The sequence below is a fragment of the Bos indicus genome, chromosome 6 (genome assembly GCF_029378745.1).
Source record: "Bos indicus isolate NIAB-ARS_2022 breed Sahiwal x Tharparkar chromosome 6, NIAB-ARS_B.indTharparkar_mat_pri_1.0, whole genome shotgun sequence".
Classification (NCBI taxonomy): Eukaryota; Metazoa; Chordata; class Mammalia; order Artiodactyla; family Bovidae; genus Bos; species Bos indicus.
The window spans coordinates 22,526,524-22,554,447 of record NC_091765.1 but is presented as its reverse complement, the minus strand read 5'-3'; the positions used below and the strand labels follow the sequence as shown (position 1 = coordinate 22,554,447).

The 27,924-nt window shown below is 44.0% G+C and overlaps 1 protein-coding gene and 1 long non-coding RNA gene across 4 annotated transcripts; one reads left to right on the top strand and one right to left on the bottom strand.

The window, feature by feature from the left end:
* Positions 1–24: 24 nt before the first annotated feature.
* Positions 25–27,539, bottom strand: BDH2 (3-hydroxybutyrate dehydrogenase 2). Of its 3 annotated transcripts, none has more exons than XM_070791136.1 (11): positions 27,407–27,532; positions 25,127–25,328; positions 24,107–24,289; positions 22,986–23,064; positions 20,925–21,021; positions 18,408–18,516; positions 9,686–9,746; positions 8,363–8,476; positions 3,473–3,531; positions 2,794–2,886; positions 25–395 (listed from the first exon to the last, which is right to left on the bottom strand). In XM_070791136.1, the coding sequence occupies exons 3-11, from the start codon at positions 24,176–24,178 to the stop codon at positions 342–344; spliced, it is 738 nt and encodes a 245-aa protein (XP_070647237.1). In that variant the 5' UTR covers positions 24,179–24,289; positions 25,127–25,328; positions 27,407–27,532; the 3' UTR covers positions 25–341. The 3 variants fall into 3 exon arrangements, with proteins under 3 accessions (XP_070647237.1, XP_019817921.1, XP_070647238.1); XM_019962362.2 differs by having other exon boundaries at positions 24,107–24,198; XM_070791137.1 differs by lacking the exon at positions 25,127–25,328 and having other exon boundaries at positions 24,107–24,198; positions 27,407–27,539.
* Positions 2,883–5,818, top strand: LOC139183599 (uncharacterized). The gene is made up of 2 exons (XR_011567097.1): positions 2,883–3,004; positions 4,151–5,818. It is a non-coding gene; the product is annotated as an uncharacterized lncRNA (long non-coding RNA).
* Positions 27,540–27,924: the final 385 nt, after the last annotated feature.

Genomic DNA, 27,924 nt, shown 5'->3' with positions numbered 1-27,924 from the left:
GAAATAAAATAGAAATGAATACCGTTTTAAAAAAAAACAACTATTTTTCTTCATATTCACATTTTAATTTTTACATGCTTACAAACTGAGGCTTATTCTTAAAATATTCTTTTTTGCAGTGAGTTCATTATCTCACCAAACTACAGTGATTTCAGAACAGACTAGAAAGAGATTAATGTATTTAAAGACTCAGATTCTTGTGAACAATGACATCATCAAAAGGTCTCATTTTCATTGATGTGCCGTTAACTGGAAAGAGAGGATGGGTGAGTTTTCTTCGTAAGTAGGTTAACTGTGGTCAGGAAGGGCCCACCTTCCCAGCAGGGAGACCCTGACTGAAGTCACAAACTCCAGCCTCCATCAATGATGACAGGATTCCCCGTGATGTAGGCAGACTGCAGTGGTAAAGACAAGGAGACCAAACAGTTAGCCAGGTTGTGTTTCTTCAGTTTTCCTGACTGAGACAGCTGAACAGTTTATTCTCACAGTACTAGGAAATCTCACTTAACAAAGAGCAGTTAGAAAAATCTGAATTAAATTCCAGATGATTTAAAACTGCTGAGTGTTCTCATGATCTGGGGCTAACTGGATTCTTGCTGGTGTCTGAATGCATGTCACATTCTAAGAGTGTTTGGTATCAGAATCAGAAAATTAAAATTCTGTGATATGGAGCCATTCCCTGAATTAGGATAAAGCATAGGCTAAAATAGTGTATTTTCATTTTGAAACTCAGAAGTATTCTAAACTAGCTGAGTTTTATGCCACTAATAAACTTTTGAACATCATAAAATGTGTCAGTCATAAAGTGGTCATGTCAATCACCAAACAGAACTTTGTTTAAAAAGATGTACATTTAGTTAATCAATATACATGGCTAATTCCAGGAACTGAATAGCACTAAATGTATTTTTTAAAATTTATATGAATAATAATTACTATAATCTATTCACCAAGAAAACAATTTATACTAGTTTCAGATATCTAAATCTGTACAAAACTAAAGGAGTTTAAAAATTTCTGGGTTTTTTTCCCATAGAATTTTTATTTTTCCAAAGAATTAAAGCTGAAGTGATTCTTGTGGTAAAGATTTAGAAATAGTCTAACTTAAACCTTTGGATAATGGACAATCAAGACTCAAATCTGTGCTCTTAGTTTTAAATACATCTGAAACCTAAGTAGGAAGGAAAAGACATCATAACAGGAGTACAGAGTGTTGTAAAGTACAATATATGAAAACTGAGCATATAAAGTATTTAGGTAAATGAATGGGTTAGTAGTCACTCTACCAAGAAACAGCCCCCAGTTTCACTTAGTTTTTTTAAAAGGCAGGCTGTCTGATCACATATGGACTCCTCAGGATCTTTTTAAAAGGCAAAGGTTTTTTTTGTTGTGTATTTCAAGCCAGAGTGTTCCCAAATATTTGCTAACCTGGAGTTGGTGATGGACAGGGAGGCCTGGCGTGCTGCGATTCATGGGGTCGCAAAGAGTCGGACACGACTGAGTGACTGATCTGATCTGATCTGAAGCTCTGGCTAAATCAGGGCAATTTAGCTTATCAGCAGTACCCCCAGATCAAACGAGCTTTTCTGAAGACATGGATTCAGAGAAATCAAAATGGTCAATATACTGGTTCCATCACAATCTGTCCAGCAGTTTTCTCAGCTATGAAAAACTGCTACAAATAGTTCTGAGAAGTAGTCACTACTCTGTCGCTAAAACATTTCAACCTCTGCATTTGTCACACTCACCAACTACCGGATGTGTACAAGTTTCATTCAGGAGATGCTGACTGATCAGTAACACACCTCCTTACTCCCACCTACCTCTGCTTTTCTTTTTTTAGTTTCCTGGTTGATTATTACTCAAAGGCATAAAACACAGGGGATGTTTTCGTGCTCTATACCTTATAGGAAATATTTCTAACAAAAAAGTTTCTGTTTTCACAACTGTATGTCATTGGTGGCTCAGATGCTAAAGCATCTGCCTGCAATGCAGGAGACCCGGGTTCAATCCCTCGGTTTAGAAGATCCCCTGGAGAAGGGTGTGGCTATCCACTCCACTCCAGTATTCTTGCCTGGAGAATCTCATGGACAGAGGCTACAGTTCATGGGGTCGGAAAGAGCGAGTAACACACACACACACACACACACACACACACACACACAAAACATACAGCAGCCAATAAGGAAGAAACTGGTTACTAAATACATGCAAAGTGGAAAGAGACAGAACTATGAATTTCCATACATGAATATAAACAAGTAAGAATTCACAGGGGCAAAAAGGAGGATGTAGGGGGATTCTTCTAAACAAATCACTAATAAAACTGAAAGCACCAGATGCTAATTCTTTGCCTCCTGGACACAAATCTGATTTGCCCTTTCCCCATTTTACCTGAAGCTCTCACAGTTTTGGAGGTTCACTGGTTTGATTTACATTAAGTCACTGCTTAATCATTATATTGTTTCCCAAATTGCTAATTTTTGAAAAGAATGATAAAATTGAGCCATTTAATTTTAATTAAATTGAGCAATTTGAATTTTTTTTTCAATCTTTCACCGCTTCATTTGCTATCAGATTTAGCAACATGTAAAGCTGAATGAGGATAAGTTGGTGGCTGAAGTCAAAGTGGCCTTAATGTCAAGCAAATTAAGTCAGCACCTATCCCTACTTTGTAAATGCAACATCTTAGCACCTATATGTGATCACGTCCTAAATTACATTATTTTGATCAGCAAATTGTGGCCAAACGTGATTGAGGATAATGAACCTCCCAGGAGGAACAGTGCTCACTTCATCAGAGGCCAAGTACACGCAGAGCAGGGCTACTTCTTCTGCAGTTGCAAATCTTCCTGTTTTCTGTCTCTTTAGGAAATCGCTCAGTGCCTGTAACCAGAAACCATATTGGACATCGGTGATGTGAGCTGAACTATGAATGCTCCTGCAACACCTGTAGGAGGTCAAAGGCAAGAGGAATCTACAAAGGAACCACTGACTTGACTAAGTATGCATGATACAGGATACAGGACAATATCATTATTGATAATATCATTAACTGTAGACCAAACAGGACTATGGTAACTCCCAAGCTACTCAAACTATTTGTTTTATATTAAAACCTATAGACACCGTGACAGATCAGAAAGTTAGTACTAAAGAAGAGGGCATTTTTATGTTTTTTTAAAATGTGGTAAAATGCACATAATATACAATTTACCATCATAACCAAGTGTAGTGTACAGTTCAGCAGTGTTAAGTAGATCCACAGTATTGTGGCACAAATCTCCAGAATTCTTTTCATCATGCAAAGCTGAAACTCCATACCTATAAAACAACTTCCGACCCACTTTCTCCCACCCCCTAGCAACCACCCATCAACCTTTCTGTCTCTACGGATTTGTCTACTCTAGGTAAGGAAGCGGAATTTTTTTTTTAAACCACAGGATTTAAAAATTTAAAACAGTAGCTATACCTCTTCAGGATTTGGTCTGGCTTGTATTCTTTCTTGCAGAGATGGGGTATCAACTGTTCCTAAATAAAAGGAGGGCATTCAGCTTGGTTACTTACTTAGACTGAAAAAGAAATTGGCAATTAAACTTTAAACTTGCTTTCCGTATAATTCAATGATCAGTGAAATTTTTCTTCATGACTTGGAGTGACAATTTCTCCTCTACCTGCCTGCCCTTTTATTTAACAGTCTTATAACTTCTTTAATAATGTTTCTATGATTTTCAAAAACACAAGCTATTATTCTTTGTCATACTAGGCAGGGATTATTGGTGAAGCACCCAGCATTCCCAGGACACACTTTGGTCTCATCACATTCACATGATACTTTATGGATAACTTAAGTGGCTCTACATTTTCCTCATTATCTTGAAATTCTCATTGGTTTCAAATTCCTATTTTAACCATTGTTTCATATTTCTCATTGAAAAAAATATAACTTTAAATTATTTTAATTAAAACAAGAAAATGACTAAAAATGTTTAAATTGTGAGCTATCAGATGTAGCAATGAAGATCCAGCACCATAAATAAATGAATTAAAAAAAATTTTTTTTTAAAAATCCCACTTAGTTCACATTCCTTACAGAACAAGTTCCCAGGCATTTTTGTTAATTTCTGTGATCTGCAAATTCTCTTTACAGAGCCTTTCTTCTGCTGGCAGGACTACTCCAGGAAGACCACACGATCCTTTTAAGGTCATAAAAAAATGATCTCACAGTCATAGCCTCAGCTCCATCCTTAGACCATGCTCCTGGGCGTGTCAGGGATTGGACGTTTGCTCGGAAACAATTTCTTTCTTTTGAAACTTTTTATGGGGGTATAATTGATTTACAACGTTGTGTTAGTTTCAGGTTTACAGCAAAGTGAGTCTGTTATACGTGTACATACATCCACTCTTTTTTAGATTCTTTTCCCTTGGAGGCCACTACAGAGTATTGAGTAGAGTTCCCTGTGCTATGCAGTAGATCCTCGGTTATCTACATCATATAGAGTAGTGTGTGTACATCAGTCCCAATCTCTCAGTTTATCTCCCTCCTTCAGAACCAGAATCTTAATTTTATTATCGTTTGCCATTTCTCTGGAGAGGCTGGGAATCTTTGAAACCTAAAAATCCTGGCTTCTTGCTGTTTAACAGCCCTGTCCTTAGCTTGTCTCTCTGCTCTCACACTTTACTGTGAGCAGGAGGAACCTTCCACAGGATGTGTGGCTGCTGCCTTGGCTATATCGCCTGGCTCATCAGGAACATTTTCCACCCTTCACAGTTACTGCAGGCAATAGTGTTGATGAAATTCTTATACCACATAATAAAAATCTCTCTCTATCCAATTTCTGATATTTTCCTCACTTGCCTCATCAACAGCCTCCTTAGAGTCCACAATTCTACCAACGGTGTGCTCAAGACAACCTCCTCAAAATTCTTGCTGCCCACTGGGGCAGATGCGCACCATATCTTACATGTGACCGGTCTTAATGACTAAGGGTTTCCTTTGTGGTTCAGACGCTAAAGAATCTGCCTACTATGCAGGAGACCCGGGCTCGATTCCTGGGTCAGAGAGATCCCCTGGAGAAGGAAATGGCAACCCACTCCAGTATTTCTTGCCTGGGAAATCCCATGGACAGAGGAGCCTGGCAGGCTACAGTCCAAGGGGTTGAAGAGCTGGACACGACTGAGCAACCAACACGTGAAGGCTGAGAGGCAAGCCTAGTCCTCTCCCTCGATTCCAGCCACCTGACTCCGCCGAGTCCCCGTGCAGACTGACGCACGCTGCCATCGTCCACACCAGTCTGGTGTTGAAGTGTCGTCCATCAGTACCATCCCAGACTCTCATTCCTTGTCACATTTTCTTCTGTGACTGGCTCAGTGAGTCAAAGCTAGTTCCCTGTCCCAGACAGTGTGAGGATATATTTTCCAGTCTTCCAAAAAGTCCAGCTTTAAAACAACCACATTTTCCAAATCATTAGACATTTTATTCCACTGGGTAAATGGCACCAAGAATAGCCAACAATATCACCAGTGTGTATGTTAAAACCTAGCAAAACTGTGTCTCTCCTGTCAGATCCTCCTCTTTCTTTTCTTAAAACAACATTTGTTTATTTATTTGTTTTAGTTGTGGCACACAGCATCTTCAGTTGAGACATGTGGCATCTAGTTCTCTGACCAGGGATCAAACCTGGGCCCCCTGCAATGGGAGCGCAATGTCTTAGCCACTGGACTGCCGGGAGAGTCCTGATCCTCCTCTTGGCTAGTGTTACTTGAGTTTACCTTTCTGGTCCAAGAAAAATTAAACAGAACACTTCAATCTTGGAAATTCTGCGGCTCGAAGGTTACTTGGTAGCTTCACCCCTTTTATCTAGTAAGTCAGTGGTTTTCAACCAAGGGGAGACCATGAAGGATGCCATCAGAATCCCCTGTGTTGCTTTCCAAACCGTACACAGTGCTCCCCATCAACTCCTTCCCCGAATTCTGGTGTGCCCCTCGGGTTTGGAAAGGTCCCACGGGTCATTGTGAAATGCTTCTCCACCCCACCCCCCGAGAGCAGTTGTGAACTACGAAGAGAAACTTTGATTCTGGACATGCAATACTGAATTTGGTTTCAGAGAGGAAGTTGGTAATTCCTCTTCAGCACCCTGAACAGGCAGACCTCATTTTACTGCACTTTGCTTGACTGCACTTCACAAGTACTGCATTTCTTACAAATTGAAGGTCTTTGCAATGCTTCTTTGAGCAAGTCTACTGGCAGCATTTTCCCAATAATATTTGCTCACTTCGTGTCTCTGTGTCACATTTGGTATTCTTGCAATATTTGAAACATTTTCATTATTACTGTATTCGTTTTTTTTAATTAATTAATTTTTTAATTGAAAGATAACTGCTTTACAGAATTGTGTTGGTTTCTACCAAACACCAACATGAATCAGCCATAGGTATACATATGTTGCCTTCCTCTTCTGTGGGAGGGAACGGCCCTCCATCTGTGATCAGTGATCTATGCTGTTACTGTTGCAAAAGGATAATGACTCACTGGAGACTCAGATGATGGTTAGCATTTTTTAGCAATAAAATGTTTTTGAATTAAGATATACACATTGTTTTCTTAGGCACACTGCTATTGCACGCTTAATAGACTGCTGTATAGTATAAACATAAATGTCCTTTCTACTAATAATAATCTCTCCTTTTCTCCTTTCCTTTACATGAGGGGCCAGCATACTTTTTAGTCAACAGTGAGAAAGTATTTTTAGCTTCGAGAACCATTTGGTCTGTTACAACTACTCAGCTTTGACTTTGGCATGAAAGCAGACTTAACCAGTACAGAAGCAAACTGGGTGAGATGTGTTCCCATAAAACTGTGTTTACAAAACAGGTGGTGAGTCAGATCTGGCCTGCAGACCACGGTTTGCCGACCCCCTCTGTATAGCATAAAGGAAGGTATTAATCCCTCCTTTTTGCTTATGGGCCACCCCAGGTGACTGACTTGCCTCAGTGGCTCCCTGTGTCCGAAGGCTCCTTCTCCTTCCTGCTGTGCTGGGAGTACAGCCTACTTTTCGCCTTTTCTCTGAGACGATCATCCTGGCCTGCTTCCAAAACACCAAGCCCAGGCCAGTTATGACTGTTAATCACAGGGTTTAGAATGGCCCCCATCCACACAAGTAGCATTTAAATACTTTGGATTTGTTAAATCAAAATGGCATCATTTGTGCTAAAGCCCATGATACCAAACCTGTATTTAATGCCTAACCTAACTGCAGTTTCAGTCTTTACCAGAAATAGAATCTTAATCAACCAGTCTGGAATTTTCTGGTCGGCACCCAGTGAGGTATCGGCCTCATGGGCCCTCTCTCCCCCCGGAGGAAGAAGAGGCAATCTGTATGATAAAATTCACGCCATCCCTTCCTCCCTAGACTGGAATAGGGCTTCCCAGGTGGCACAGTGGTAAAGAACCTACCTGCCAATTGCAGGACATGTAAGAGACGTGGGTTCAATTCCTGGGCTGGAAAGATCCCCCTGGAGGAGGAAATGGCAACCTACTCCAATGCTCTTGCCTGGAAAATCCCATGGGCAGAGGAACCTGGCAGGCTTACAGTCCTTAGAGTCCCATAGAGTCGGACACGACTGAAGCAACTTAACACGAACACAGCCTAGAAAATCCTTTTCTTTTGCCAATGACTTCCTTGCCCCATCCTCCTTTCCATAAAAACTTTCCATTTGTATAGAACTCCTTGGAGCATCCATCTAGTTGCTAAACAGGATGCCACCTGATTTATGAATCACTGAATACAGCCAATTAGATTTTCAAATTTACTTGGTTGAATTTTGCTTTTTAACACATCTGCAGGTTGTTCCTAATGACTTAGGGTCTTATTCCCAACTTACCGTTGGACTATTATCTTAATAACCCCCTTTTTTTTTCTCTTTCTAAAAATTGTTTTATTTTATACTGGAGTATAGTTGCTTTGCACTGCTGTGTCTGTTTCTGCTGTACTGCAAAGTGAATCAGCTATATGCGTACATATATCCCCTCTTTTTTGGATTTTCTTCCCATTCAGGTCACCACAGAGCAATGAGTTGAGTTCCCTGTGCTATACGGCAGGTTCTCCTTAGCTATCTCTTTTATACATAGTAGTATATGTATGTCAATCCCAGTCTCCCAATTGGGCCCATTCTGCTTTCTTCCCCCTGGTGTCCGTGTTTGTTCCTACATCTGTGTCTCTATTAGCCTAGGCTCTTTTTCTTTTGCGCTTTGCCCAGTGACAACACAACATGTGATAAACTAGCCTGCATAGACGCCTTTCAGAGCGGCAGCCAGAAGGTCAGAAAGGTCAAGTTCACGGTCCCACAGTGCCCAGCTCACCTGGACACACACAGTTGCACCGGATACCCTGCTGGATGAAGTCTGCAGCCACGGACTTTGTGAGGCCGATCACGGCCGCCTTGGTTGTGCTGTACACGCACCTGTTCACAACGCCTGAGAAGGAAAGCAGGTGTTAGTCACTCAGGCGTGTCCGACTCTCTGCGACCCCATGGACTATAGCCCACCAGGCTCCGCTATCCATGGGATTCTCCAGGCAAGAATACTGGAGTGGGTTGCCATTCCCTTCTCCAGGGAACCTTCCTGATCCAGGGATGGAAACTGGGCGTCCCGCATTGCAGGCAGATTCTTTACCACTGAGCCACCAGGGCATATCATACCTGAGAAGGAGGGGAGGAAGAAATAAAAAGCAGTCTCCTTTAGGAAGCAGGAGACCACTGTCCTGCTTCCTCACACTCCACCCTTTTAAAAAACTGATATCAGTTCTTCTCCATTAATAGGGCTAGTTTCTGAATCTGGGGACATAGTATCATTGTTGGCACAATTCAGGTGAGACTTCTGTGTTGAGATGCTACATTTAAGTGAGAGCTGTACCCTTAGCTTTTCATCATCAATTGGTAGAACTCTTAGGTGGATTCCAAATTAAAACAAACAAACAAACAAACAACAAGGATAAATCAAAGGGAAACAAAACACAGCTCAACCAAACCTATTTCTTTGTATTTCTCTCCCAGGAGGGCTTACTGTGTATCCTTGCTGAAAGAAGGAATGTTATCTCAGCAGTAGCTCCTCCATTCTAAACTTGAAAATCCACCTGTACCATCAGGCATCATCTCCATGTCTGCATCACAGACGTGTTTGCAGCTTGACCTCTCGCTGAGGGCTGGCTCACACGTCTTTGTGCAGCTCTCCCCAGTCCACAGGCAGAGGTCCGTCTCTGGTACCACGAGGGCACTCTGTGCAGAGCTCTGTTGTAATCCTATCACGCTGCAGAAGACGTGTGCTTCCCCATCTCTCTCCCCCTTTGGGGCTGTGGATTCTCTGGGGTCAGGGGCATCTAGTGGATGTTCAGTACATCTTTTTTGATTAATTAAATGGATAAATGTTTCCTTCCCCCATTTTGATCTTCATTTCTATATCCATTTAGAGGGGGAAAAAAAAGGAGGGCAAAGCAAGCAAACTTTAGTTCCATGATTGGTTCATATTTAAGGTAAAAGGCTTGGTGCTTAATTCCAGTTTTAAAAAAAGCAGTTTTGAACTCATGTGTGGGTTACATGATCTCTGCTGTGCTTGTTCCCCAAACCCTTAAGCTCCTGAAGATGTGTCAGTCCATGGGTCATGATTCCCAGAGGAAGACACGCCTACCTTTGATGCTGGAAGCCACAGAGGACATGTTGATAATGTTGCCAGATTTCTGAGCCAGCATCTGCCAAAACAAAACAAAGACAAAAAACCCCCCAAAACATGCTATTCTGTAGGTTAAAAATTCTACCTCTTTAAAAGATGTACATTTGGTGCTTTCCTGGTGGCTCAGTGGTAAAGAATCCACCTGCCAAAGAAGAGATGTGGATTCGATCTCTGATCTGGGAATATGCCACATGCAGTGGAGCAACTAAATCCAAGCACAGTAACTCCTGAGCCTGTGCTCTGGAGCCCGGGAGCTGCAGCTACTGAAGCCCAAGTGAGCTAGAGCCTGCTGTGTCCTGCAAAAGAGAAGCCACTTCAATGAGAAGCCTGTGTGCAGTGACTAGAGAGTGGCCCCCGCTCTCGGAAACTACAGAAATGCCCATGCAGCAACAAAGAGCCAGCACGGCCAAAAATAAGAACTAAATTGAAAGATGTGGTGGTGGTGGTTTAGTCGCTAAGCTGTGTCCGACTCTTGAGATCCCATGGACTGTAGCCCTCCAGGCTCCTCTGTCCATGGGATTCTCTAGGCAAGAATACATTTCCTTCTCCAGGGAATCTTCCGGACCCAGGGATCGAACCCAGGTCTCCCACATTGCAGGCAGATTCTTTACCAACTGAGCTACGAAGGAAGCCCAAAATAAAAGATGTACATTTATTATAGTTTGCAGAGCTACCTTATTAACAGTTAACATTAAGCACCGTGAAGCAGCTTTAATGGTCTCACCCAGTCACTCCCGGGAACTGACGGCCTGTGTATACATCGGCAGGAACTTTACTCAAGGGGTTACTGCCTTCCTGGGGCATAAGAGCATCGGCAAGACCAAGAAGGGACCCTGAGCTAAATGAAAGGCTGATGAATGTTAATGTTACTGTGTGTTCCTGATGGAAAACTCTTACCATGTATCACATTCTTGTTGACTACCTACTGTGGTCAGATACAGAGTCACGACCAGCGATTCAAAGACAGACGACTCAGTCCCAGCCTGCCTGTAGAACTACCAGTCTGATCCAAGTAGCCGATACAATCTGCAGCAGGAATGTTATCTCAGCAGTAGTTCCTTCATTCTAAACTCAAAAATCCACCTGTACCATCGTGCATCATCTCCATGTCTGCAGAGTCCGACACAGAGAAGGAGTCGGGTGTGGCGAGAAGGAGTCAGCCAAGGTTGTGGGGCACGCAGAGGATGGCTGATGTTTTGAAGGCTGGAATATTAGAAAGCTGCAGAGGCCAAAGGGGCTAAATTTAGGAATTTGGGTTTAAACCAGAAGGCAATGCGGTGGAGACAATGAGGGGTTTAATGCAGAGGGGAGTGGCATGCTCAGATTTGCAGGTTAGAAAAATTACCCTGTCTCATGTACAGGGGATCACTGGAAGATGATGCAGGGATTTAGGAAATGAGGGGCCTCAGCGATAAAGAATCTGCCTGCCAGTGTAGGTCAGGAAGATGCCCTGGAGTTGGAAATGGCAGCTCACTCTAGTATTGTTGCCTGGGAAATCCCATGGACAGAGGAGCCTGGCAGACTGCAGTCCATGGGGTCGCAGAGTCGGACACGGCTCAAGGGTAGAGACCAGAGATGTCTGTGGGCAACAGAGGTGGAGACAATCGAGGTAACTCGGATGGGACTTGGGACCTGGCTGCCTGCAGTGAGGGCTCTACCCCCCACCCCATCTAAGGCAGTGTTACCCAACAATACCTCCATCAGAATCCCCCATGGAAAGTGTGAAGGTCTTAAAAGGAGGGTGTGTGACTGTTCTGTCTTCCTAGACAGGGTACCCAGCAGCCAGTCAGTACACTTAATAAATCGAAACTTTGTGAGGTGCTAGGTTCAAGTGCAGATGGCTGAGCTCTGCCCCAGACCTAAAATGGTACATCAGTAAAAAAAGCTGCTATGAATTGAAAATGTTTTCAGAGGAACTTATACTTAATTGCCAGCTTCCCTGGTGGCTCAGACGGTAAAGCATTTGCTTGCAATGTAGGAGACCCGGGTTCGATCCCTGGGTTGGGAAGATCCCCTGGAGAAGGAAATGGCAACCCACTCCAGCACTCTTGCCTGGAAAATCCCATGGACGAAGGAGCCTAGTGGGCTACAGTCCATGGGGTCCCAGAGAGTCAGACATGACTGAGCGACTTCACTCACTTCACTTTATACTTAATTAAAAGACATATATGTGTTTTCAAGAGATACACACCCGTGCAAGGGCATGGGCAGTCTGAAAGTGTCAGTCGCTCGGTCATGTCCGACTCTGCGACCCCATGGACGGTGGTCCACCAGGCTCCTCTGTCCATGGGATTTTCCAGGCAAGAATACTGGAGTGGGTTGCCATTTCCTTCTCCAGGCCCAACTCAGGGATCGAATCTGGGTCTCCTGCACTGCATGCAGATTCACATGGGTACCCACCCATGAAGGTTTGAGGGGGAAGAAGTGAGAGTTGGAGAGAATGCCTGTCTAATGGGTGTTGCAGCAAAAATAGCAATGAAGCTTTTCCTCTGCTGAGAACAAGGAAAGGAAAAGAAACTGACCAGACTAGAGAAGGAACGTAAACGGGCCTGAAAGAGTTAATCACTCTCGGCTTAACTGCAACGGTTACTAGTCTGTATCTCACAAAACTAACCAGACACTATGTAAATTACAACCTGCACCTTCTGCCCCTTAACTCTATGTAAATTACATCGTGGACCAGGTGCTTACCTTCCCCCTTCTTTTGCAGACTACCCCTTGTAGCTTTTTGCATTTCAAAGAGGGGCCGCAGTATGATAAACCACAGGCAAATGGACCTGATTACTGGACTGCCAGGCCCAATTATGGGCTACATGATGCCAGCTCTGACTGTTTTGAAACCAGAAAAGAATGCAACACTCTCACTACTTCGCTCCTTATCACACACCCCAAACTGCGAGCCCAGTCTATGTGATGCCCTCAGACTCCGCACGTGGGGGGCTCAGCTCTTGAGGTCGTGGCCTGCTGTGTTCTCCTCCTGGCCCACTGGAGATTAAAGCCATTTTCCTACTTTCTCCAAGCTCTGTCTCTGTACTTATTTATTCTGCATCAGTGGGCAGAGAAAGTCAGGATTTTGGTGGTAATATGGGCACCAACTTATTGAAATCAGAGGGTGTGGGGATGGCTGTACGGAACAAGGCGGAGATGGTGAAGAGTCAGAATAAGTGCTGGGGGAGATGGAGGACACAGGGAGGAAAACCAGGACATGCTCTGTTATGAAAGGCAAGTACGCAGTTTCTACGGGGGAGGAGTCTCTGTAGGCAGTGAAAGGGCTCTAAGAAAAAAGTCACTTCCATTGGCGCAAGTTTCTCCAGCAGCTTCCAGAGAGGTGAGGAATGGAGAAGGTGACCCGGAGATGAGTTTGCCAAGATGCTGTGTTTCCTTCTGGCACTCTTACTTTCTGTTTTGATACTTAGCTACTAACTGTACTTAAGAGCAGAAAGTCTAAAATAACCAAAGGTCTTATGTTGGATGGACTAAAGGGATACAAGGAGAGGCTGAGGTGACCCAGTGAGGTCAAGGTGGCAGAAAAAGAAACTATTTAACCCAACTTGTGCGTCTATACAATAAAAAGGATCATAATAAAGAGGAGTCCTTGTAATAAAAGACCAGGAAAATTAGCAAAGTATAACAGTGCTGAAAACTAAGCCTTGAAATTATTTTCTTATCCATTTTAGCAAATAACATAACCTGCCTTAATTAATTTTCCCAGTTTCATGGAGGTATAATTGAAATATACAATCCATTTTTAATATACATGGAATACATGTGCTGTGCCTGCTCAGTCACTTAGTTATGTCTGACTCTTTGTGACCCCATGGACTGTAGCCCACCAGGCTCCTCTGTCCATGGAATTCTCCAGGCAAGAATACTGCAGTGGGTGGCCAGTCCCTTTTTTAGGGGATCTTCCCAACTCAGGGATTGAACCTGCATCTCCTGTGTCTACTGCATTGACAAGTGGATTCTTTACCACTGAGCCACCCAGGAAGCCCATGGAATATACGTAGCCCAGTTGGGGCTTCCTGGGTGGCTCAGTGGTAAAGAATCTGCCTGCCAGTGCAGGAGACAGACACAAGAGACGTGGGTTCAACCCCTAGGTGGGGAAGATCCCCTGGAAAATGGAATGGCAACCCACTCCAGTATTCTTGCCTGGAAAATTCCACAGGCAGAGGAGCCTGGTGGGCTATAGTCCATGGGGTCACAAAGACACGGACATGATAACATGATTGAGCACACACACACACACACACACACACAGAGTTTAATATATAAAGATGGACTATTGAATAAGTTCAGTCGCCGATCTTCTGAAATGCAATAAATTCCCCAGGCAGTGCTTTGGAATACAGTCACCCGGGACATGTTACTGCTGCCCTCTAACCCTTGGACTATGCGCTTAGCCCAGGTCTGCCGGCTGATTCTAGAACCCACAGTCCTTGCCTTCCTCCCACGCTGCCTTCTCACCACCAGCTCAGCACCTGCTGTCTTGCTGTGAGTGCTCCTCTCTGGCAGGTGCAACAATAAAATGAAGTGCCTGGACATGGTTGTGCTGTCAAGCTTTGACTTCTCAGAGACTCGGGCAGGTGCTACAAAGATCTCTAAAGATTCCCTCTGGCTATATCTAGTTAGCCTACTGTGAGCTCTTCTGCCCTCACTGACCAGAGCTCAGCTCCTAAATTTGGCAGACCCTGGCTTGTCTTCAGTGATTCCATGCATGACCTCTACCCGGACTGACAACCAAGATTCATTTCTTCATCCAGCAAATGTCTGGTCAGCACCTCAATGTGTGAGGGACCTGTCTAAGATTCAGCAAAGGAGGAAAACCCCCAAATATCCAAGACACTCCCGGATCCTTGCTGTAATGGATCTTCTCTTCTGATGGGCCTTGGATTCTGCACTGACCTCCTTTTACAGTATTTTTAATTCGTTCTCTGCTTTTTCAGTGCTCTTTCAGTCTTGGAATGGTTTTCTGTATGCTTATTCAGGAACCCTGGAGTCCATGGGGTCACAAAGAGTCAGATACGACTGAGCAACTGAACAACAACAATAATTCATGAACAAAAATTTCCAGTATTATTCCTGTGTTTTGACCACCTGACCTTACAAATCTGCCTAGACTGCAAACTCTGGCTTCCCCTGGAAAGTTCTAAGCCGGTACATGTGCATCATATTTAAGGAACATAATTACGCCTGGAAAGGATTGTGGAATCTGTCACCCTCATTTTAAATAGAAGAAACAGATGCTGAGGGAGTGTCATCTCCCAGGTCCCGTGGCGACTTAGGGGCAGAGCTCAGGCCTGCCTAAGGTCTTCCAACACCTGATTCCAAAATCCCGGGTCAGGCCCGTTAGCGTCACTTGACAAGTGACTTCTGATTTCTCATCCCAGTCATTAATATCTCTTGGGATTTTTTACACATGAGTGTCACTGGCTCACATGGATTATTGTTAAGTTGCTTTACCTCATAGGCAAACTCATTAATTTGAAAGTTAGCATTTGATATTTAAAAGTGAACAAGTCTAAATTTTGGCTTCCACTGTACCTTACACCCACATCCTTCCCAGTGTCTATCAGACATTCGGTGTACAGATGTGCCGCCTACACATGAAACAGGCTTATCCATCTGACCCAAGCTTGCTCTTTTACCATAGCCTTTGCTTTTCCTCTGATCTTGAGTCTTCAAGTCTTCAAGAAATACACTCCAGTTCAGATTCTCGTGAACTCCAAACAGGCAAAAAAAAAAAAAAAAAAAATGCAATCCTGGGAATCCTGGTGGTCCAGCGGTTAAGACTGCATATCCACTGCTGGGGATGCAGTTTTGATTCCTGGTAAAGGGCGTGCTGCGATTTGTGGGGTCGCAGAGTCAGACACGACTGAGCGACTGAACTGAACTGAAAGGGAACTAAGATCCTGCATGCCGTGTAGTTTGGCCAAAAAGAAAAACTAAAAGGACAAAGTCTTTAAAATGTATATATTTTAAAAATTTGCTAGTTCAACATTCGTGTGTACGTTAGTTGCTCAGTTGTGTCCAACTCTTTGTGACCCCATGGACTGTAGCCCACCAGGCTCCTCTGTCCATGGGACTCTCCAGGCAAGACTACTGGAGTGGGTAGCTGTTCCCTTCTCCAGGGGATCTTCCCGAGCCAGGGATTGAACCCAGGTCTCCCGCATTGCAGGCAGATTCTTTACCATCTGAGCCACCAGGGCCAATCCAAAGATTCCTTCTAGACGCAAAGAAGTAGATTAAAAAAGTTCCTTCATTACTAAGTCAATTTCTCCAATTTTCCTTTTAGCTTTCTTCTGTATCCTTCTTGACATTAGGCTTAATGTCCACAGCAAAGTATCAGCAACTGTGTTGCCATCAAAAAACTCATCTCCCGCCCTGGGCTGGGGCAGCATTCAGTGTGCCAGTCATCTAACCCAGCTGGGGTGGAGGAGAGGGGCAGCTCTCCTGCATTTCAGTTCAGTTCAGTTGCTCAGTTGTGTCCGGCTCTTTGCGACCCCATGAATCGCAGCACGCCAGGCCTCCCTGTCCATCACCAACTCCCGGAGTTCACTGAGACTCATGCCCATCGAGTCGGTGATGCCATCCAGCCATCTCATCCTCTGTCGTCCCCTTCTCCTCCTACCCCCAATCCCTCCCAGCATCAGAGTCTTTTCCAATGAGTCAACTCTTCACATGAAGTGCCCAAAGTACTGGAGTTTCAGCTTTAGCATCAGTCCTTCCAAAGAACACCCAGGGCTGATCTCCTTTAGAATGGACTGGTTGGATCTCCTTGCAGTCCAAGGGACTCTCAAGAGTCTTCTCCAACACCACAGTTCAAAAGCATCAATTCTTCGGTGCTCAGCTTTCTTCACAGTCCAATTCTCACATCCATACATGACCACTGGAAAAACCATAGCCTTGACTAGACAGACCTTTGTTGGCAAAGGTCATGATGTCTCTGCTTTTTAATATGCTGTCTAGGTTGGTCATAACTTTTCCTCCAAGGAGTAAGCGTCCAAGGAGTAAGCGTCTTTTAATATCATGGCTGCAGTCACCATCTGCAGTGATTTTGGAGCCCCCAAAAATAAAGTCTGACACTGTTTCCACTGTTTTCCCATCTATTTCCCATGAAGTGATGGGCCCAGATGCCATAATCTTAGTTTTCTGAATGTTGAGCTTTAAGCCAACTTTTTCACTCTCCTCTTTCACTTTCATCAAGAGGCTCTTTAGTTCCTCTTCACTTTCTGCCATAAGGGTGGTGTCATCTGCATATCTGAGGTGATATTTCTCCTGGCAGTCTTGATTCCACCTTGTGCTTCTTCGAGCCCAGCGTTTCTGCATTTCACTAGGGTTCAATTTACAACCCTGAACTGAGCCTGTTCTGTGCAAAGTCCACCTTGTTCATTGTCTGAGCCTGTGCAGTCTGCTACTGCTGGCTCATAAGCTCATCTGAAGTCAGTGTATTTCATGTTTCTGTTCCCCTCCCCCAAAGCACGTAGTGTGGCGCTCTCAGTTGAAAGGCACTTCATGCTTCTTTGTAAAATAAATTTAAAACAGTGATGAGTTGTGTGAAGGCTGGTGAATGTGAGGGCAGCAGACTCAGGAGGAATATTCTCTCTTTAGCACACGCTGTCTCTCACCTTGCTGGTACCTCTGTGGCTCGGCTGAGAGCAGGAGTGCAAGGCAAATACTCAGGGTACTGAAAAGCAATGAGTGTGTGTCTAGACACTGACGTTCAAGAAGGGACCCAGGACTTACCTGGTGGCCCAGTGGTTAAGACTCTGCCTGCCAATGCAGGGGACAAGCCAGGACTAACCCCTGGTCTGAGAAGATCCTACACGCCGCAAAGCGACTAAGCCCGTGCGTCACGGCTGCTAAGCTGGCGAGCCGCAATTACCGAAGCCCGCACACCCAGAACCTGTACTCCATAATGAGAGAAGCCCCCACAACAAGAAGACCTTGAAGCAGCACTGGAGAGCAGCCCCAGCTCGCCGCAACTAGAGAGAACCCCTGCACAGCGACAGAAAGTCACTCCAGCCATAAAGGATGAAAGGAAAGAAAGAAGGGGCCCAGTTTCTAGGGTTCAAATCCCGGCTGTAACCACTTCCTAGTTAAATGGCTAGTTTTTGACTAGTCACGTGACTTCTGGCAAGTTATCTAACCCCCCAGCTTCATCCCTCCACACACTGGACGTGATAAAGCAGCACCTACCTCATCAGGCTGCTTTGGTCCCACAAGCCTCCTTGCTGCCAATCCCAGATAGCTGAACCTTCGGCTCCCTCACTCCCCTGGGACTTCTATGAAAGTTACACTTTTTCAGTGAGGCCCTCCTGGACCTCTCTGATAAACTAGCATCTTTTTAATTCATAGTACTCACAACCATCCCACATGTTATACGTTTATTTGATGACATAGTGTCCCATCTCACCCCTCAAACACAGGACCTTCATTATAGAAAGGACTTTGTTTAGCTCTCTGATGCCTTCTTCATCTGAAATGCAGCCTGGTCCATAGCCCTTGAGTGAATGAAGTGGAAAGTTAAACGAGTTCATTTCTATTAAATGTCTTGATATACATGTTCAATACAGGTTAGTCAGTATGTGAGCTATTATCAGACTGGGGATCCTCTCTGGATGTCCAGTGTGGAGACCCACTTATTTCCTGGTGCTTATGCTAGCGATGCTGGTCACCTTACCTTAGGAAGAAAAGCCTTGATCATCAGGTACATGCTGCGGACGTTGAGGTTCATCGAGAAATCCCAGTCTGTCTCCTCACAGTCCAGGATGGTTCCGTGATGGACGAAACTGGAAGAGTGATTAAGCAATGGGGAAAATGATCATCCTAAAAAACTTCTATTGAATTTCCTTATCCTTTTCATTGTTCTTTATTGGCTTAGACCATTGTCCCTTCCATTACCAAGACTATCAACAAGTCAAACCTAGTATCACTTAGTACATTAGGTGAAGTATTCTAACACCATAAGCTAAAAAAGTTTAAGACCAAAAACTTCTTTTAAAAGAAAGCAGGAGTTTGGAAACTAAGAAACATAAGAGATTTTATACCAACTGCACAGGAAAATCACTGTCATTAAAAATAAACATGGATTTCTTGGTGGTCCAGTGGTTAAGAATTCAGGTTCCAGTGCAGGAAATGTGGGTTCCATCCCTGGGCAGGGAACTAAGATCCCACATGCTAAAGACAACTAAGCCCGCTTGCCTCAAGTAGAGAGTCCGTGGGCCTCGATGAAAGATTCCTGCATTCTGCAACTAAGACCTGATGCAGCAAAAATAAATACATATTAAAAAACCCGCAAAACCCCAAACCCAAAACTAAACAAATGAGAACACGCTGCATAACGATCATTTCAAGAGCAAGAGCGCCCTCTGGTGGCACAAATTTAACATTCTCAAGGGAAATCAAAACTCCAAGGAAAATTTCCCGGCCAAGAATACTGGAGTGGGTTGCCATTCCCTTCTCTAGGGGATCTTACCGACCCAAGGATCAAACCTGGGGTCTCCTGCATTGCAGGGAGATTCTTTACCATCTGAGCCATCAGGGAAACCCATTTAAAAAAAATAAAAAACAAAGGAGAATAGAATGCTTAACTACTATTTCAAGAGCGCCCTCTGGTGGCACAAATTTAACATTCTCAAGGAGAAATCTAAACTCAAGGAAACAAGTCTCAACATCTCAGGGTAGCAAAGCAGTACCCCTACTCTACAGTTCTAACATACTGAGTAAACACTGCAGAACAAAGCAAAACCTTTAATATAAACTTCACTCTTTTGAAGTCACATTTCCTCAAGGAAGCTTTCTAAACACTTGAGTCCTATTGATTTCACTGTCCCCGGACCAAAATTATGTAATTAATTATAAAAGATTGTTGGTTCTGATTCCTATGCACCATTGTATTTCCAGTTCAACTGAATGACAGCAAGAATCACACGCTCTATTTCTGTATTCTTTAGGTTGCTGAAAACTTAACAGATGCTCAAAAACTAATTTTGCTAATTGTTTTTTCCACGGTTCTGTGTATATCCTCATATGAGGGATGAGCAGGTTATTCATAAACCAGATCATCACAAATTGTTGCTCTAATTTAATTTTCATACATTGTAACATATGATAAACTATGAACGCAGAGATTTTTTTTTTTCACTATGAATCATGATTAGGTAGAACCATAAAACTATATTAGAACATTCTAGGATTCTTCTACCAATGCAGGAGTATAAATGTAACACTACCTAAGAAAAGTGGGACATCTGGAAGGTATCTACTGAGATCCTATTTACTCACATCTACTGATATGTCTGAGAAGGGAGAGTGGGTTCCAGCGGTGGCTGTATCTACATGTAGCTGCTCCAGTTCTAGCTTTACATGTGTGGTTCAGGAAGCTTGGTACCACCCCCATGACGTTCAGTTAAGCCATTCTCTTCGTGTTGTGTATAAAGGTAGAACGTGAACCTTCTTTTGCTGGGATTGACTGTCCCAGTAAGAAACACTGAGCTTGGGAGGTATAAAGAATTTGCTGCTGCTGCTGCTAAGTTGCTTATCGTGCGGACTCTGTGAGACCCCAGCAGGCTCCACCATCCCTGGGATTCTCCAGGCAAGAACGCTGGAGTGGGTTGCCATTTCCTTCTCCAATGCATGAAAGTGAAAAGTGAAAGTGAAGTCGCTCAGTCGTGTCTGACTCTTTGCAACTCCATGGACTACAGCCCACCAGGCTCCTCCGTCCATGGGATTCTCCAGGCAAGAGTACTGGAGTGGGGTGCCAATGTGCCAAAAAATTGGGGACATTCACATTTCAATAATCTGAGTACTTGGCTTCTTTTAAATGTACTCTGATAGAGGGTCATTTTAAAGACACTCTACTGGAAAAGTTTTTCATATTATTTTATCAGTCTTAGTAGAGCATCAGTGACAAGTCCGTTGGCATGAGCCTGGTACCAGGCTTGAAAAGAGCAATCGTGTTAGTGCTGGTGCCTTGAGTGACCCTAACTGCCTGTAGACCCCAAGCCTATGTCAATGTCTACGGCTGTTTTACTTGCTGATCTTAATTGTAATAAAAATTATGTCCAAAATTTTAGCCATATTCCCCAAGGAATATATTATGGTTCACAATGAATAATTTTGCTTTATCAAAATTCTTTGTGTGAGAGTTGCAGAAAGCTTTCTGTAAGAAGAGTGGAAGTGAAAAGTTGTGAATTACCCAGCAACGTTAAAGAGAACATCAAGTCTCTCAATGTCATTGGCAAACTGGTCAATTTGCTTCTTCTTTGTGACATCAAGGACCCGAGTGTGAATACCTGAAATATAAAACAAAGGGCATTATTTGCCTGTCTCCGTAAAGGACGCTTAGCTTTGAAGATTCAGCTATTTCCAAGTATGAAGATGGTAATATCTGTATGGTAGGCTTCGTAGGATTGCTGCCCATTCGTAGGGTCTTCATAATCTTAAGACTATCAGTAAAAATCTTGAAGTCTCCCTATTTGACCTCCCAATAACAGTTCTCTTTCTTCTTCCCCTTCTCTCTAGTCTCTAAATTGAATGATAAAGGTCTTTTCTGAATAAAGACTTCACAGTGACATGCGGATGATCGATAGCAGATGCTTCTCAGTAAGCCAGCAGTAATCGCTGTGAGTCAGCTCATTTCAGCCCATTCTTTCCCCCAGAGGCCAAGTCCCTGCTACAGTGATGCTGGATTCTGTCTGTGTGAAGGGTAAAGGCAGGGGCGGTAGATAAGGTATTGTTTTTACTTGTGTATTTTACCTTTATGTTAATTCTATTATTTTTCAGAAATGACTCTGCTGGCCAAAGCTATCATCACTTATTTCTGCACCAAATTACAAGGAGAAGAAATGAGAGGCCAGACAAAGGGATGAAACACTTGAACACCGGCCACAAGAGATCTGGCATGGGGGTGTGAGAGACACACACCGCACCAGCTACTCAAAACCCCCTGAACATTCTCGAACGGAAGCAGCAGTCACTATTTTTATGTTTTTTTTTTTTTTTTTTAATAATACATGGTTCATCATTCTGTTTTGGATATAGAAAGAAAAGTTTATAAACAGAAGGGAAGACTGAAACCGAGGTTCAGAAAGGCCTCCTTTGTGCTGTGCTTTTCTATTCCAACAGCTTGATTTGTTGGAATTACAATTCAAGATAGTCTCGTGCAGTTAACTAGGCCAGTGCAGACAACTAGGTCAGTGAACTGATCTGTGCTGATCATGGAACCTGTTCCATTCAACTTCTAAATAAGTGCTCTGTTCTGATTTCTTTCAGAGTCACCTGAACCTCTCTGATATTGGAGCTAGGTTCAGTGTGGTGTATGTAGTAAGTGGTAGAAAGAAACTGGTAATCGCACATGCCTGAGTGACTCTCTGCAACCCTGTAGACTTTGGTCCACCAGGCTCCTCTGTCCATGGGATTCTCCAGGCAAAAATACTGGAGTAGGTTGCCATTTCCTTCTCCAGGGGATCTTCCTGACCCAGGGATAGAACTTGGGTCTCCTGCATTGCAGGCGAATTCTTTACTGTCTGAGCCACCAGGGAAGCCCATAGTATAAGGGGTAATAAACATCTAAATAATCTCTTAGAGTCTCTGGTTGTGATACGTAATGTTAGGGCTGAGCTGTTTCCAGTATAGTAGCCACTGGCTGCATGTGGCTACTGAGCCCTTGAAGTGTAGCTAGTCTGATTGGAAACATGCTGTTAAGTGTAAAATACACACAGGTTTCACAGATTTAGGAAAAAAATGTAAAATACCCCATTAATAATTTTGATCGTGAGTACGTTAAAATTACAGTATTTTAGATATATTGAGTTAAATAAAATATATTCTTAAACTTTTCACCTGTTTCTTTTAACATTTTAAATGTATATTTTACTAGAAAAATTATGCCTGTGACAAACATCATGTTTCTCTTGGACACTGCTGCCCTTAGAGGAGGGGGGCTCAGAAGTAAGAAGTTGTCATAATGACTGTTAAATGGTCATGTCTGACTTCATAATTAGCTATTGAATCCTTTGACATGTTGGATAAATAAAAAATTTTAAATATGCACCTTAAAAACTTCGTTCATACATTTAAGTGTACAGATTTTTGTCTGCAGGCTCACAGAATACAAACTGGGTATCAGAGAATCTGGCTCTAAAAAGAAGGCCCGTGGAGCTGAACAGCTAAGGAATTTTCTTTCAACATGTAAAGTGTTAATGCTTTATAATCCTTGTAGACTCCAATGTCAAAATCAAGCTATGGAGGTGCTTACCTGGGTACTTATCCAGTTCCTGAAGTTTGGAGTCATTGATATCGGTGGCTATGACTTTGGCACCTTCTTTTGCAAAAGCCTGGTAGACACAACACACAAATAAATCCTTTGTTTACTTGGTTAAACTGCTCTCGTGAACCGAGAGTCACTTAGCCTCTCCCCTTTATCTTATTGTCGCTATTATTTTCCCCAAGAAATAGGTGAAATTTCACACTACCTAGTCTCACCTCGTTCTTCACATTTTTAGTCTGTTTTATCATTAGTTAGAACAATGTGACATACACTGTGCTTGCCAGTTGACTTTGTCCCTTTGTGTGTGTGTGTGTGTGTGTGCTCAGTTGCTCAGTCATGCCCCATGGACTGTAGCCCACCAGGTGCTCTGTCCATGGAATTCTCCAGGCAAGCATACTGGAGTGGCTTGTCATTCCCTTCTCCACGGGATCTTCCTGACCCAGGGATCAAACTTGAGTCTCTTGTGTCTCCTGTATTGGCAGGTGGATTCCTCACCACTGTGCCACCTGGGAAGCCCGACTTTGTAATGCCAAATAAATATATTTTTTAAAAAACTAGGATTCAGTTATTGAACACCTCTCAAAATACTACCTTTCTTTGATTTTACAGCCTGCATTCTATTTCTGAGCAGTGACTAAAATCCAAATAATAAAAGAAAAAATGGGTTATTTCAACACTTTTCCTCTTAATAAAAGTGGATTATTAGCTCAGGTGGGGGTTTCATGTGAGAGAAGTTGATACAAATTAGAAGGCAAAGATAACTTGATAGTCTCGTAAGTCTGGAGTCCTGCCTCTGAACTGACATAATTTCAGAAAACAATGCACTTCTGTAGGGCCCCTTCAGTGACTTTATTATGGTGCAGAGAAACTAAGGCAGACAGACAAGTTTCTCAGCTCAAAGGCTATCAGTGATGTCACAGGATAAATGTGAGGTATTCATTCCTTCATCTGCCTGGAGTCGGAGGAGTCACTTTCCTTTTTTGTAACTTAAGACAACAGAAGCACAAAAGGAAAAAAAAAAAAGAGCAGAACTAAATAACCGTGGTACCTGGCCCCAGAATTCTGTACCACAAAAGTTAGTAAGCAAGCAACAAAAGATAACAACTTACCAAGGCGGCTGCCCGGCCGATCCCCTGAGCAGCAGCCGTCAGGACAATGACCTTCCCATCAAGTCGACCCATCCTGGAACCTGCGGTCTAATCTACAGACGTGTATTTAATGGCTTATACTGTAGCCCATGGCCTTGTGCAGTAACATTTAGAAGGAATGGTTCAACAGACTCCTTTAAGACCCTGAAGACACACACCTTTGTCAAATATTCCCACCACCTGAGAAGATCCCCATCAATCTCCAAGAATGCTTGCCCTAAATGCCTAGCTTTGCATATAAAAACATTTAGCAAAGCCCTGGTAGCTCAGTCAGTAAAGAATCTGTGCAGTGCAGAAGACACAGGTTTGATCCCTGGGCTGGGAAGATCCCCTGGAGAAGCGAATGGTAACCCGCTCCAGTATCCTTGCCTGGAAAATCCCACGGACAGAGGAAGCTGGAGGGGTGCAGTCCATAGGGTCACAGAGTCAGACATGACTGAGCGACTATCACACACTGAAGTGGTAACTGACAGACAGACATCAGACTTTAAGCCATCTTCAGGTAGTTTCAGCCCCTGCTGCTGATACAGCCCACCACCGTTCTCCCCGCTGCCCCTCCCTGCAAACACTGCGTGGGTCCTCCCTACTTGGGACTGCTCCTTGCTTCCTCCCTTGTACACTTTTCTTGGGGTCTGTACTACCAATCATCTGTGGTTTTTCCGGGTCTCTTGGGACGATTTCACAGTTGGCTTCAGAAAGTCATTGAAAAATAAGAGTTGGAAAGTTAGAGCCTGTCCAAGCCCCCCTTTTACATCTGAGGGAACTGATCTGACCTGCTCAAGGTCACAGAGCTGGTCAACAGCAAAGACAGGACTAATGTCAGGTCTCCTGACTCTTCCGTAAGTGAACATCCTACCCCACAGTGCTGCTGATTAAAGTCTGAGCATTCAGCAGTAACACTTTAACAGACACAAATAGTGATTTTTAAAAGGGAGGACTAAGGACGTCTGACAGAGGGGAAATAGGATCTACAGAAGATACCTGGTCAATGCTTGGACTGTAACAGATCGCAGGGTGACAGGAAAGGCTAGTGATGAGGTTACAGGTAGTGAAGAGTCAGGTGATGATCAAATGAGGCTGTCTGCAGGGAACCGAGTTCTTTCTCTCATCCTGCAGTTCTTAGTGTATGCCTCTGACCACACAGCAAGGCACAAAATGGCTGCTTTCTCCCAAGACGTCACATCTGCATTCCGGGCAAAAGAGAAGGAAAGGAGCAAAAGACAGAAGTCTTTCAGAGACCTTGCTTTTCTATTTTGGGAGGACGCCCTCCTCTGAAATTCCAGCCCATGTTTTGTTGGCCAGTTTTAGCAGCAGAGGCTAAGAATTTGAGTTTTATTTTCCAGTTTTTATAAAGTGAAAAGGGTAGGGGTTGGGGGAGCTAACAAATAGCACATGCACAAAATAACCTTCCCAGTCTGCTCATTACCTGTCTGATAAAGAGTGCAGAGAGCTAGCTAGTCTAGCCTGGAGGGCTCACATGATCCAGTCATTTCTTTTTGAACTTATTTCTGTTCTCGTCAGCCAACCTTGGCTTTTTGTGGTAACTCGCATACACTTTCAAGCCTGCAACCTTTGTCCCAGCTCTCCACGCTGAGGGCTAGGTACTCCTGTGGGCAATCGGTACTGGAGGATTTGAGAGCATGACACGACCAGATGTGTATTCTGGAAAGCTCACTGGAGAGTAGGCCTGGGGAGGGACTGAGCAGGGGGTTTCCTTCGGAGGAAACTGCAGTCGTGCAGAGGCGGTGGACAAATAGAGGGGTAGAGAGCAGCGGAGAGAGTGTTTAAGAGCTGACCCAGGGCCTGGTCGCCAGTGCACTGATTTCAAAGAGATTACGTGGTTCGCCTAGTGTTTTACGGCTAGGAATTCAAACCCAGGCCTCCTGATCCTGGATACAGAGAAGACCCTGTGGTTCTAAATCCCCACAGGGCGCCAGGGCCTTGCGGCTCCGCGGAATTGGTACCCGTAACTGATCATGATACCAGCGCTGCGGTCTGAAACCCATCTCTGAGTTTGTGCCGAGGCCACCGCCCCCGGGCCATTTCCGGTGGACTGCCAAGGCGAACCCAGCTCGGGGACACGCCGAGCCCCTCCCGCCTGCCGTGGCGCTCCTCCCGCGGACTGCAAGGGAAGCAGGATGCGCGCACCCCGCTCTGCCCCTCGTCCGCTCCCGGGTTCCTTCGCGGTCTGACCGCTCTCCCAGCCCCAGTTCCCTCCTCATTTTCTCCCGCACCAGCATTTCCTCTAATAAAACTCGTGCGTGTGTACCTTTCTCTAGGAGTCAAGTTTCTTGCAGGACCTGACTGACAGCGCGTGGTTCTAAGAACTACCCCCAGGGACTAGCTTACGACTTCACTGATGCTCTGTGATTGACGGAGAAGCAGGACGTTCACAATGGCCGACCTACTTTGATGCAATTTTAGGGGTTTTTTTTCCTTCTTACATGAGTGATACATTTTAAGTTAAACCATGGTAAAAGTTAAGTTAAACATTCAATATAATATTTTAGAAAGTAAGAAACCCCAATAATCCTTACCCGCCCCCAATCCTGAGCATCATGTATTAAAAAGCTGCTACTTTACACTGCTGTCATCAGTGACTTTTGGCCCATGGCCCTGTGAAGGCACATGCCAGGAAGCTTTGACAGCAAGAGAAGCGCTTACTAAAAGCGCTTGAAGCACAGGGCAGCCGTTTTGCTCACTGATGGCCTCCTCCAAGCTGTCCTCCCTGTCTTTCTGGGGTCAGATTTTAGAGCCAAAGCCTTATAACTAGATAAACTGAACGATTACACGAAGACACATTTATTTGGAAAAATGAGTGCAAACATAATATGAAATGGCGAAATGAGGCAACTTTCAATAAATTCAACGTGAAAATCAGACAAGATGGATTGCTTACTCCAAATATTAGAATCTAAGTGCTAATTTTTTTATTTGGCCCACCTTGCTTATGGGATCTTAGTTCCCCGACCAGGGATTGAACCCCCACTCTCCGCAGTACGAATGCAGAGTCCAGAGACACAGAGCATTTACAGGAATTCTTGACGAACCGGAGAAAGGATGTCTACAGTAGACTCCTTTGGCTATTTTGAAAAACTTACCAGAGTTTCAAATTTGTTAAACATGCCCCCTTACTCCGAACTTACGGCTAAAACTAATCCTGAAGAACAAAGTAACATCTGAAAATGACAACTCTCCTTCCCCGACCCCCACCCCCACCCCGCCACCAAAATTTCTTTTTTAATATATCGGGAAACTTACTTTAGAGCAGCAAATTCATGGCGTCCTCCAGATCACTGCGCTGGCAAGAAACTTAAGACCTTTGTGCAGAAGCAAGTCAGGTGCCTAGTAATGCCTGTTGGGATCTGTAGTTCAAGTTTCAGTTTTTAGAAAATTAGGCGCACATTCACATATTTTATGTGTATGTGCTGCCATCTAGTGGAGTTTAGGTAGAACTGTTAACTCCGACTGCTAGAAGGAAAAAGTGGAAAAGCATTTTACTGGTGTCTTCAGTTCAGTCGCTCAGTCGTGTCCGACTCTTTGAGACCGCATGGATTGCAGCACGCCAGGCTTCCCTGTGCACCACCAGCTCCCGGAGCTCATGTCCATCCAGTCGGTGATGCCATCCAACCATCTGGTGTCTTAGAATGTGGAAATCACTTCCTTCACGAATTTTACAGAAGTCCTGCTCTTTTATTTGCACTTACTATGTGCTGCTCTGGGGGCACTCGAGAGAGAATGAGCCAGGAGTTGCATATGAAAGCAACAAAATAGAAGGA

Coding starts and splice junctions, on each gene's coding strand:
- BDH2 (XM_070791137.1), bottom strand. CDS start 24,178: ATGGGTCGACTTGATGGGAAGGTCATTGTCCTGACGGCTGCTGCTCAG. Junction 23,065..24,106: donor TCGGCCGGGCAGCCGCCTTG/GTAAGTTGTTAT, acceptor TGTGTCTACCAG/GCTTTTGCAAAAGAAGGTGC. Junction 9,747..18,407: donor TCAAGGCTTTTCTTCCTAAG/GTAAGGTGACCA, acceptor TTGTTTTGGCAG/ATGCTGGCTCAGAAATCTGG.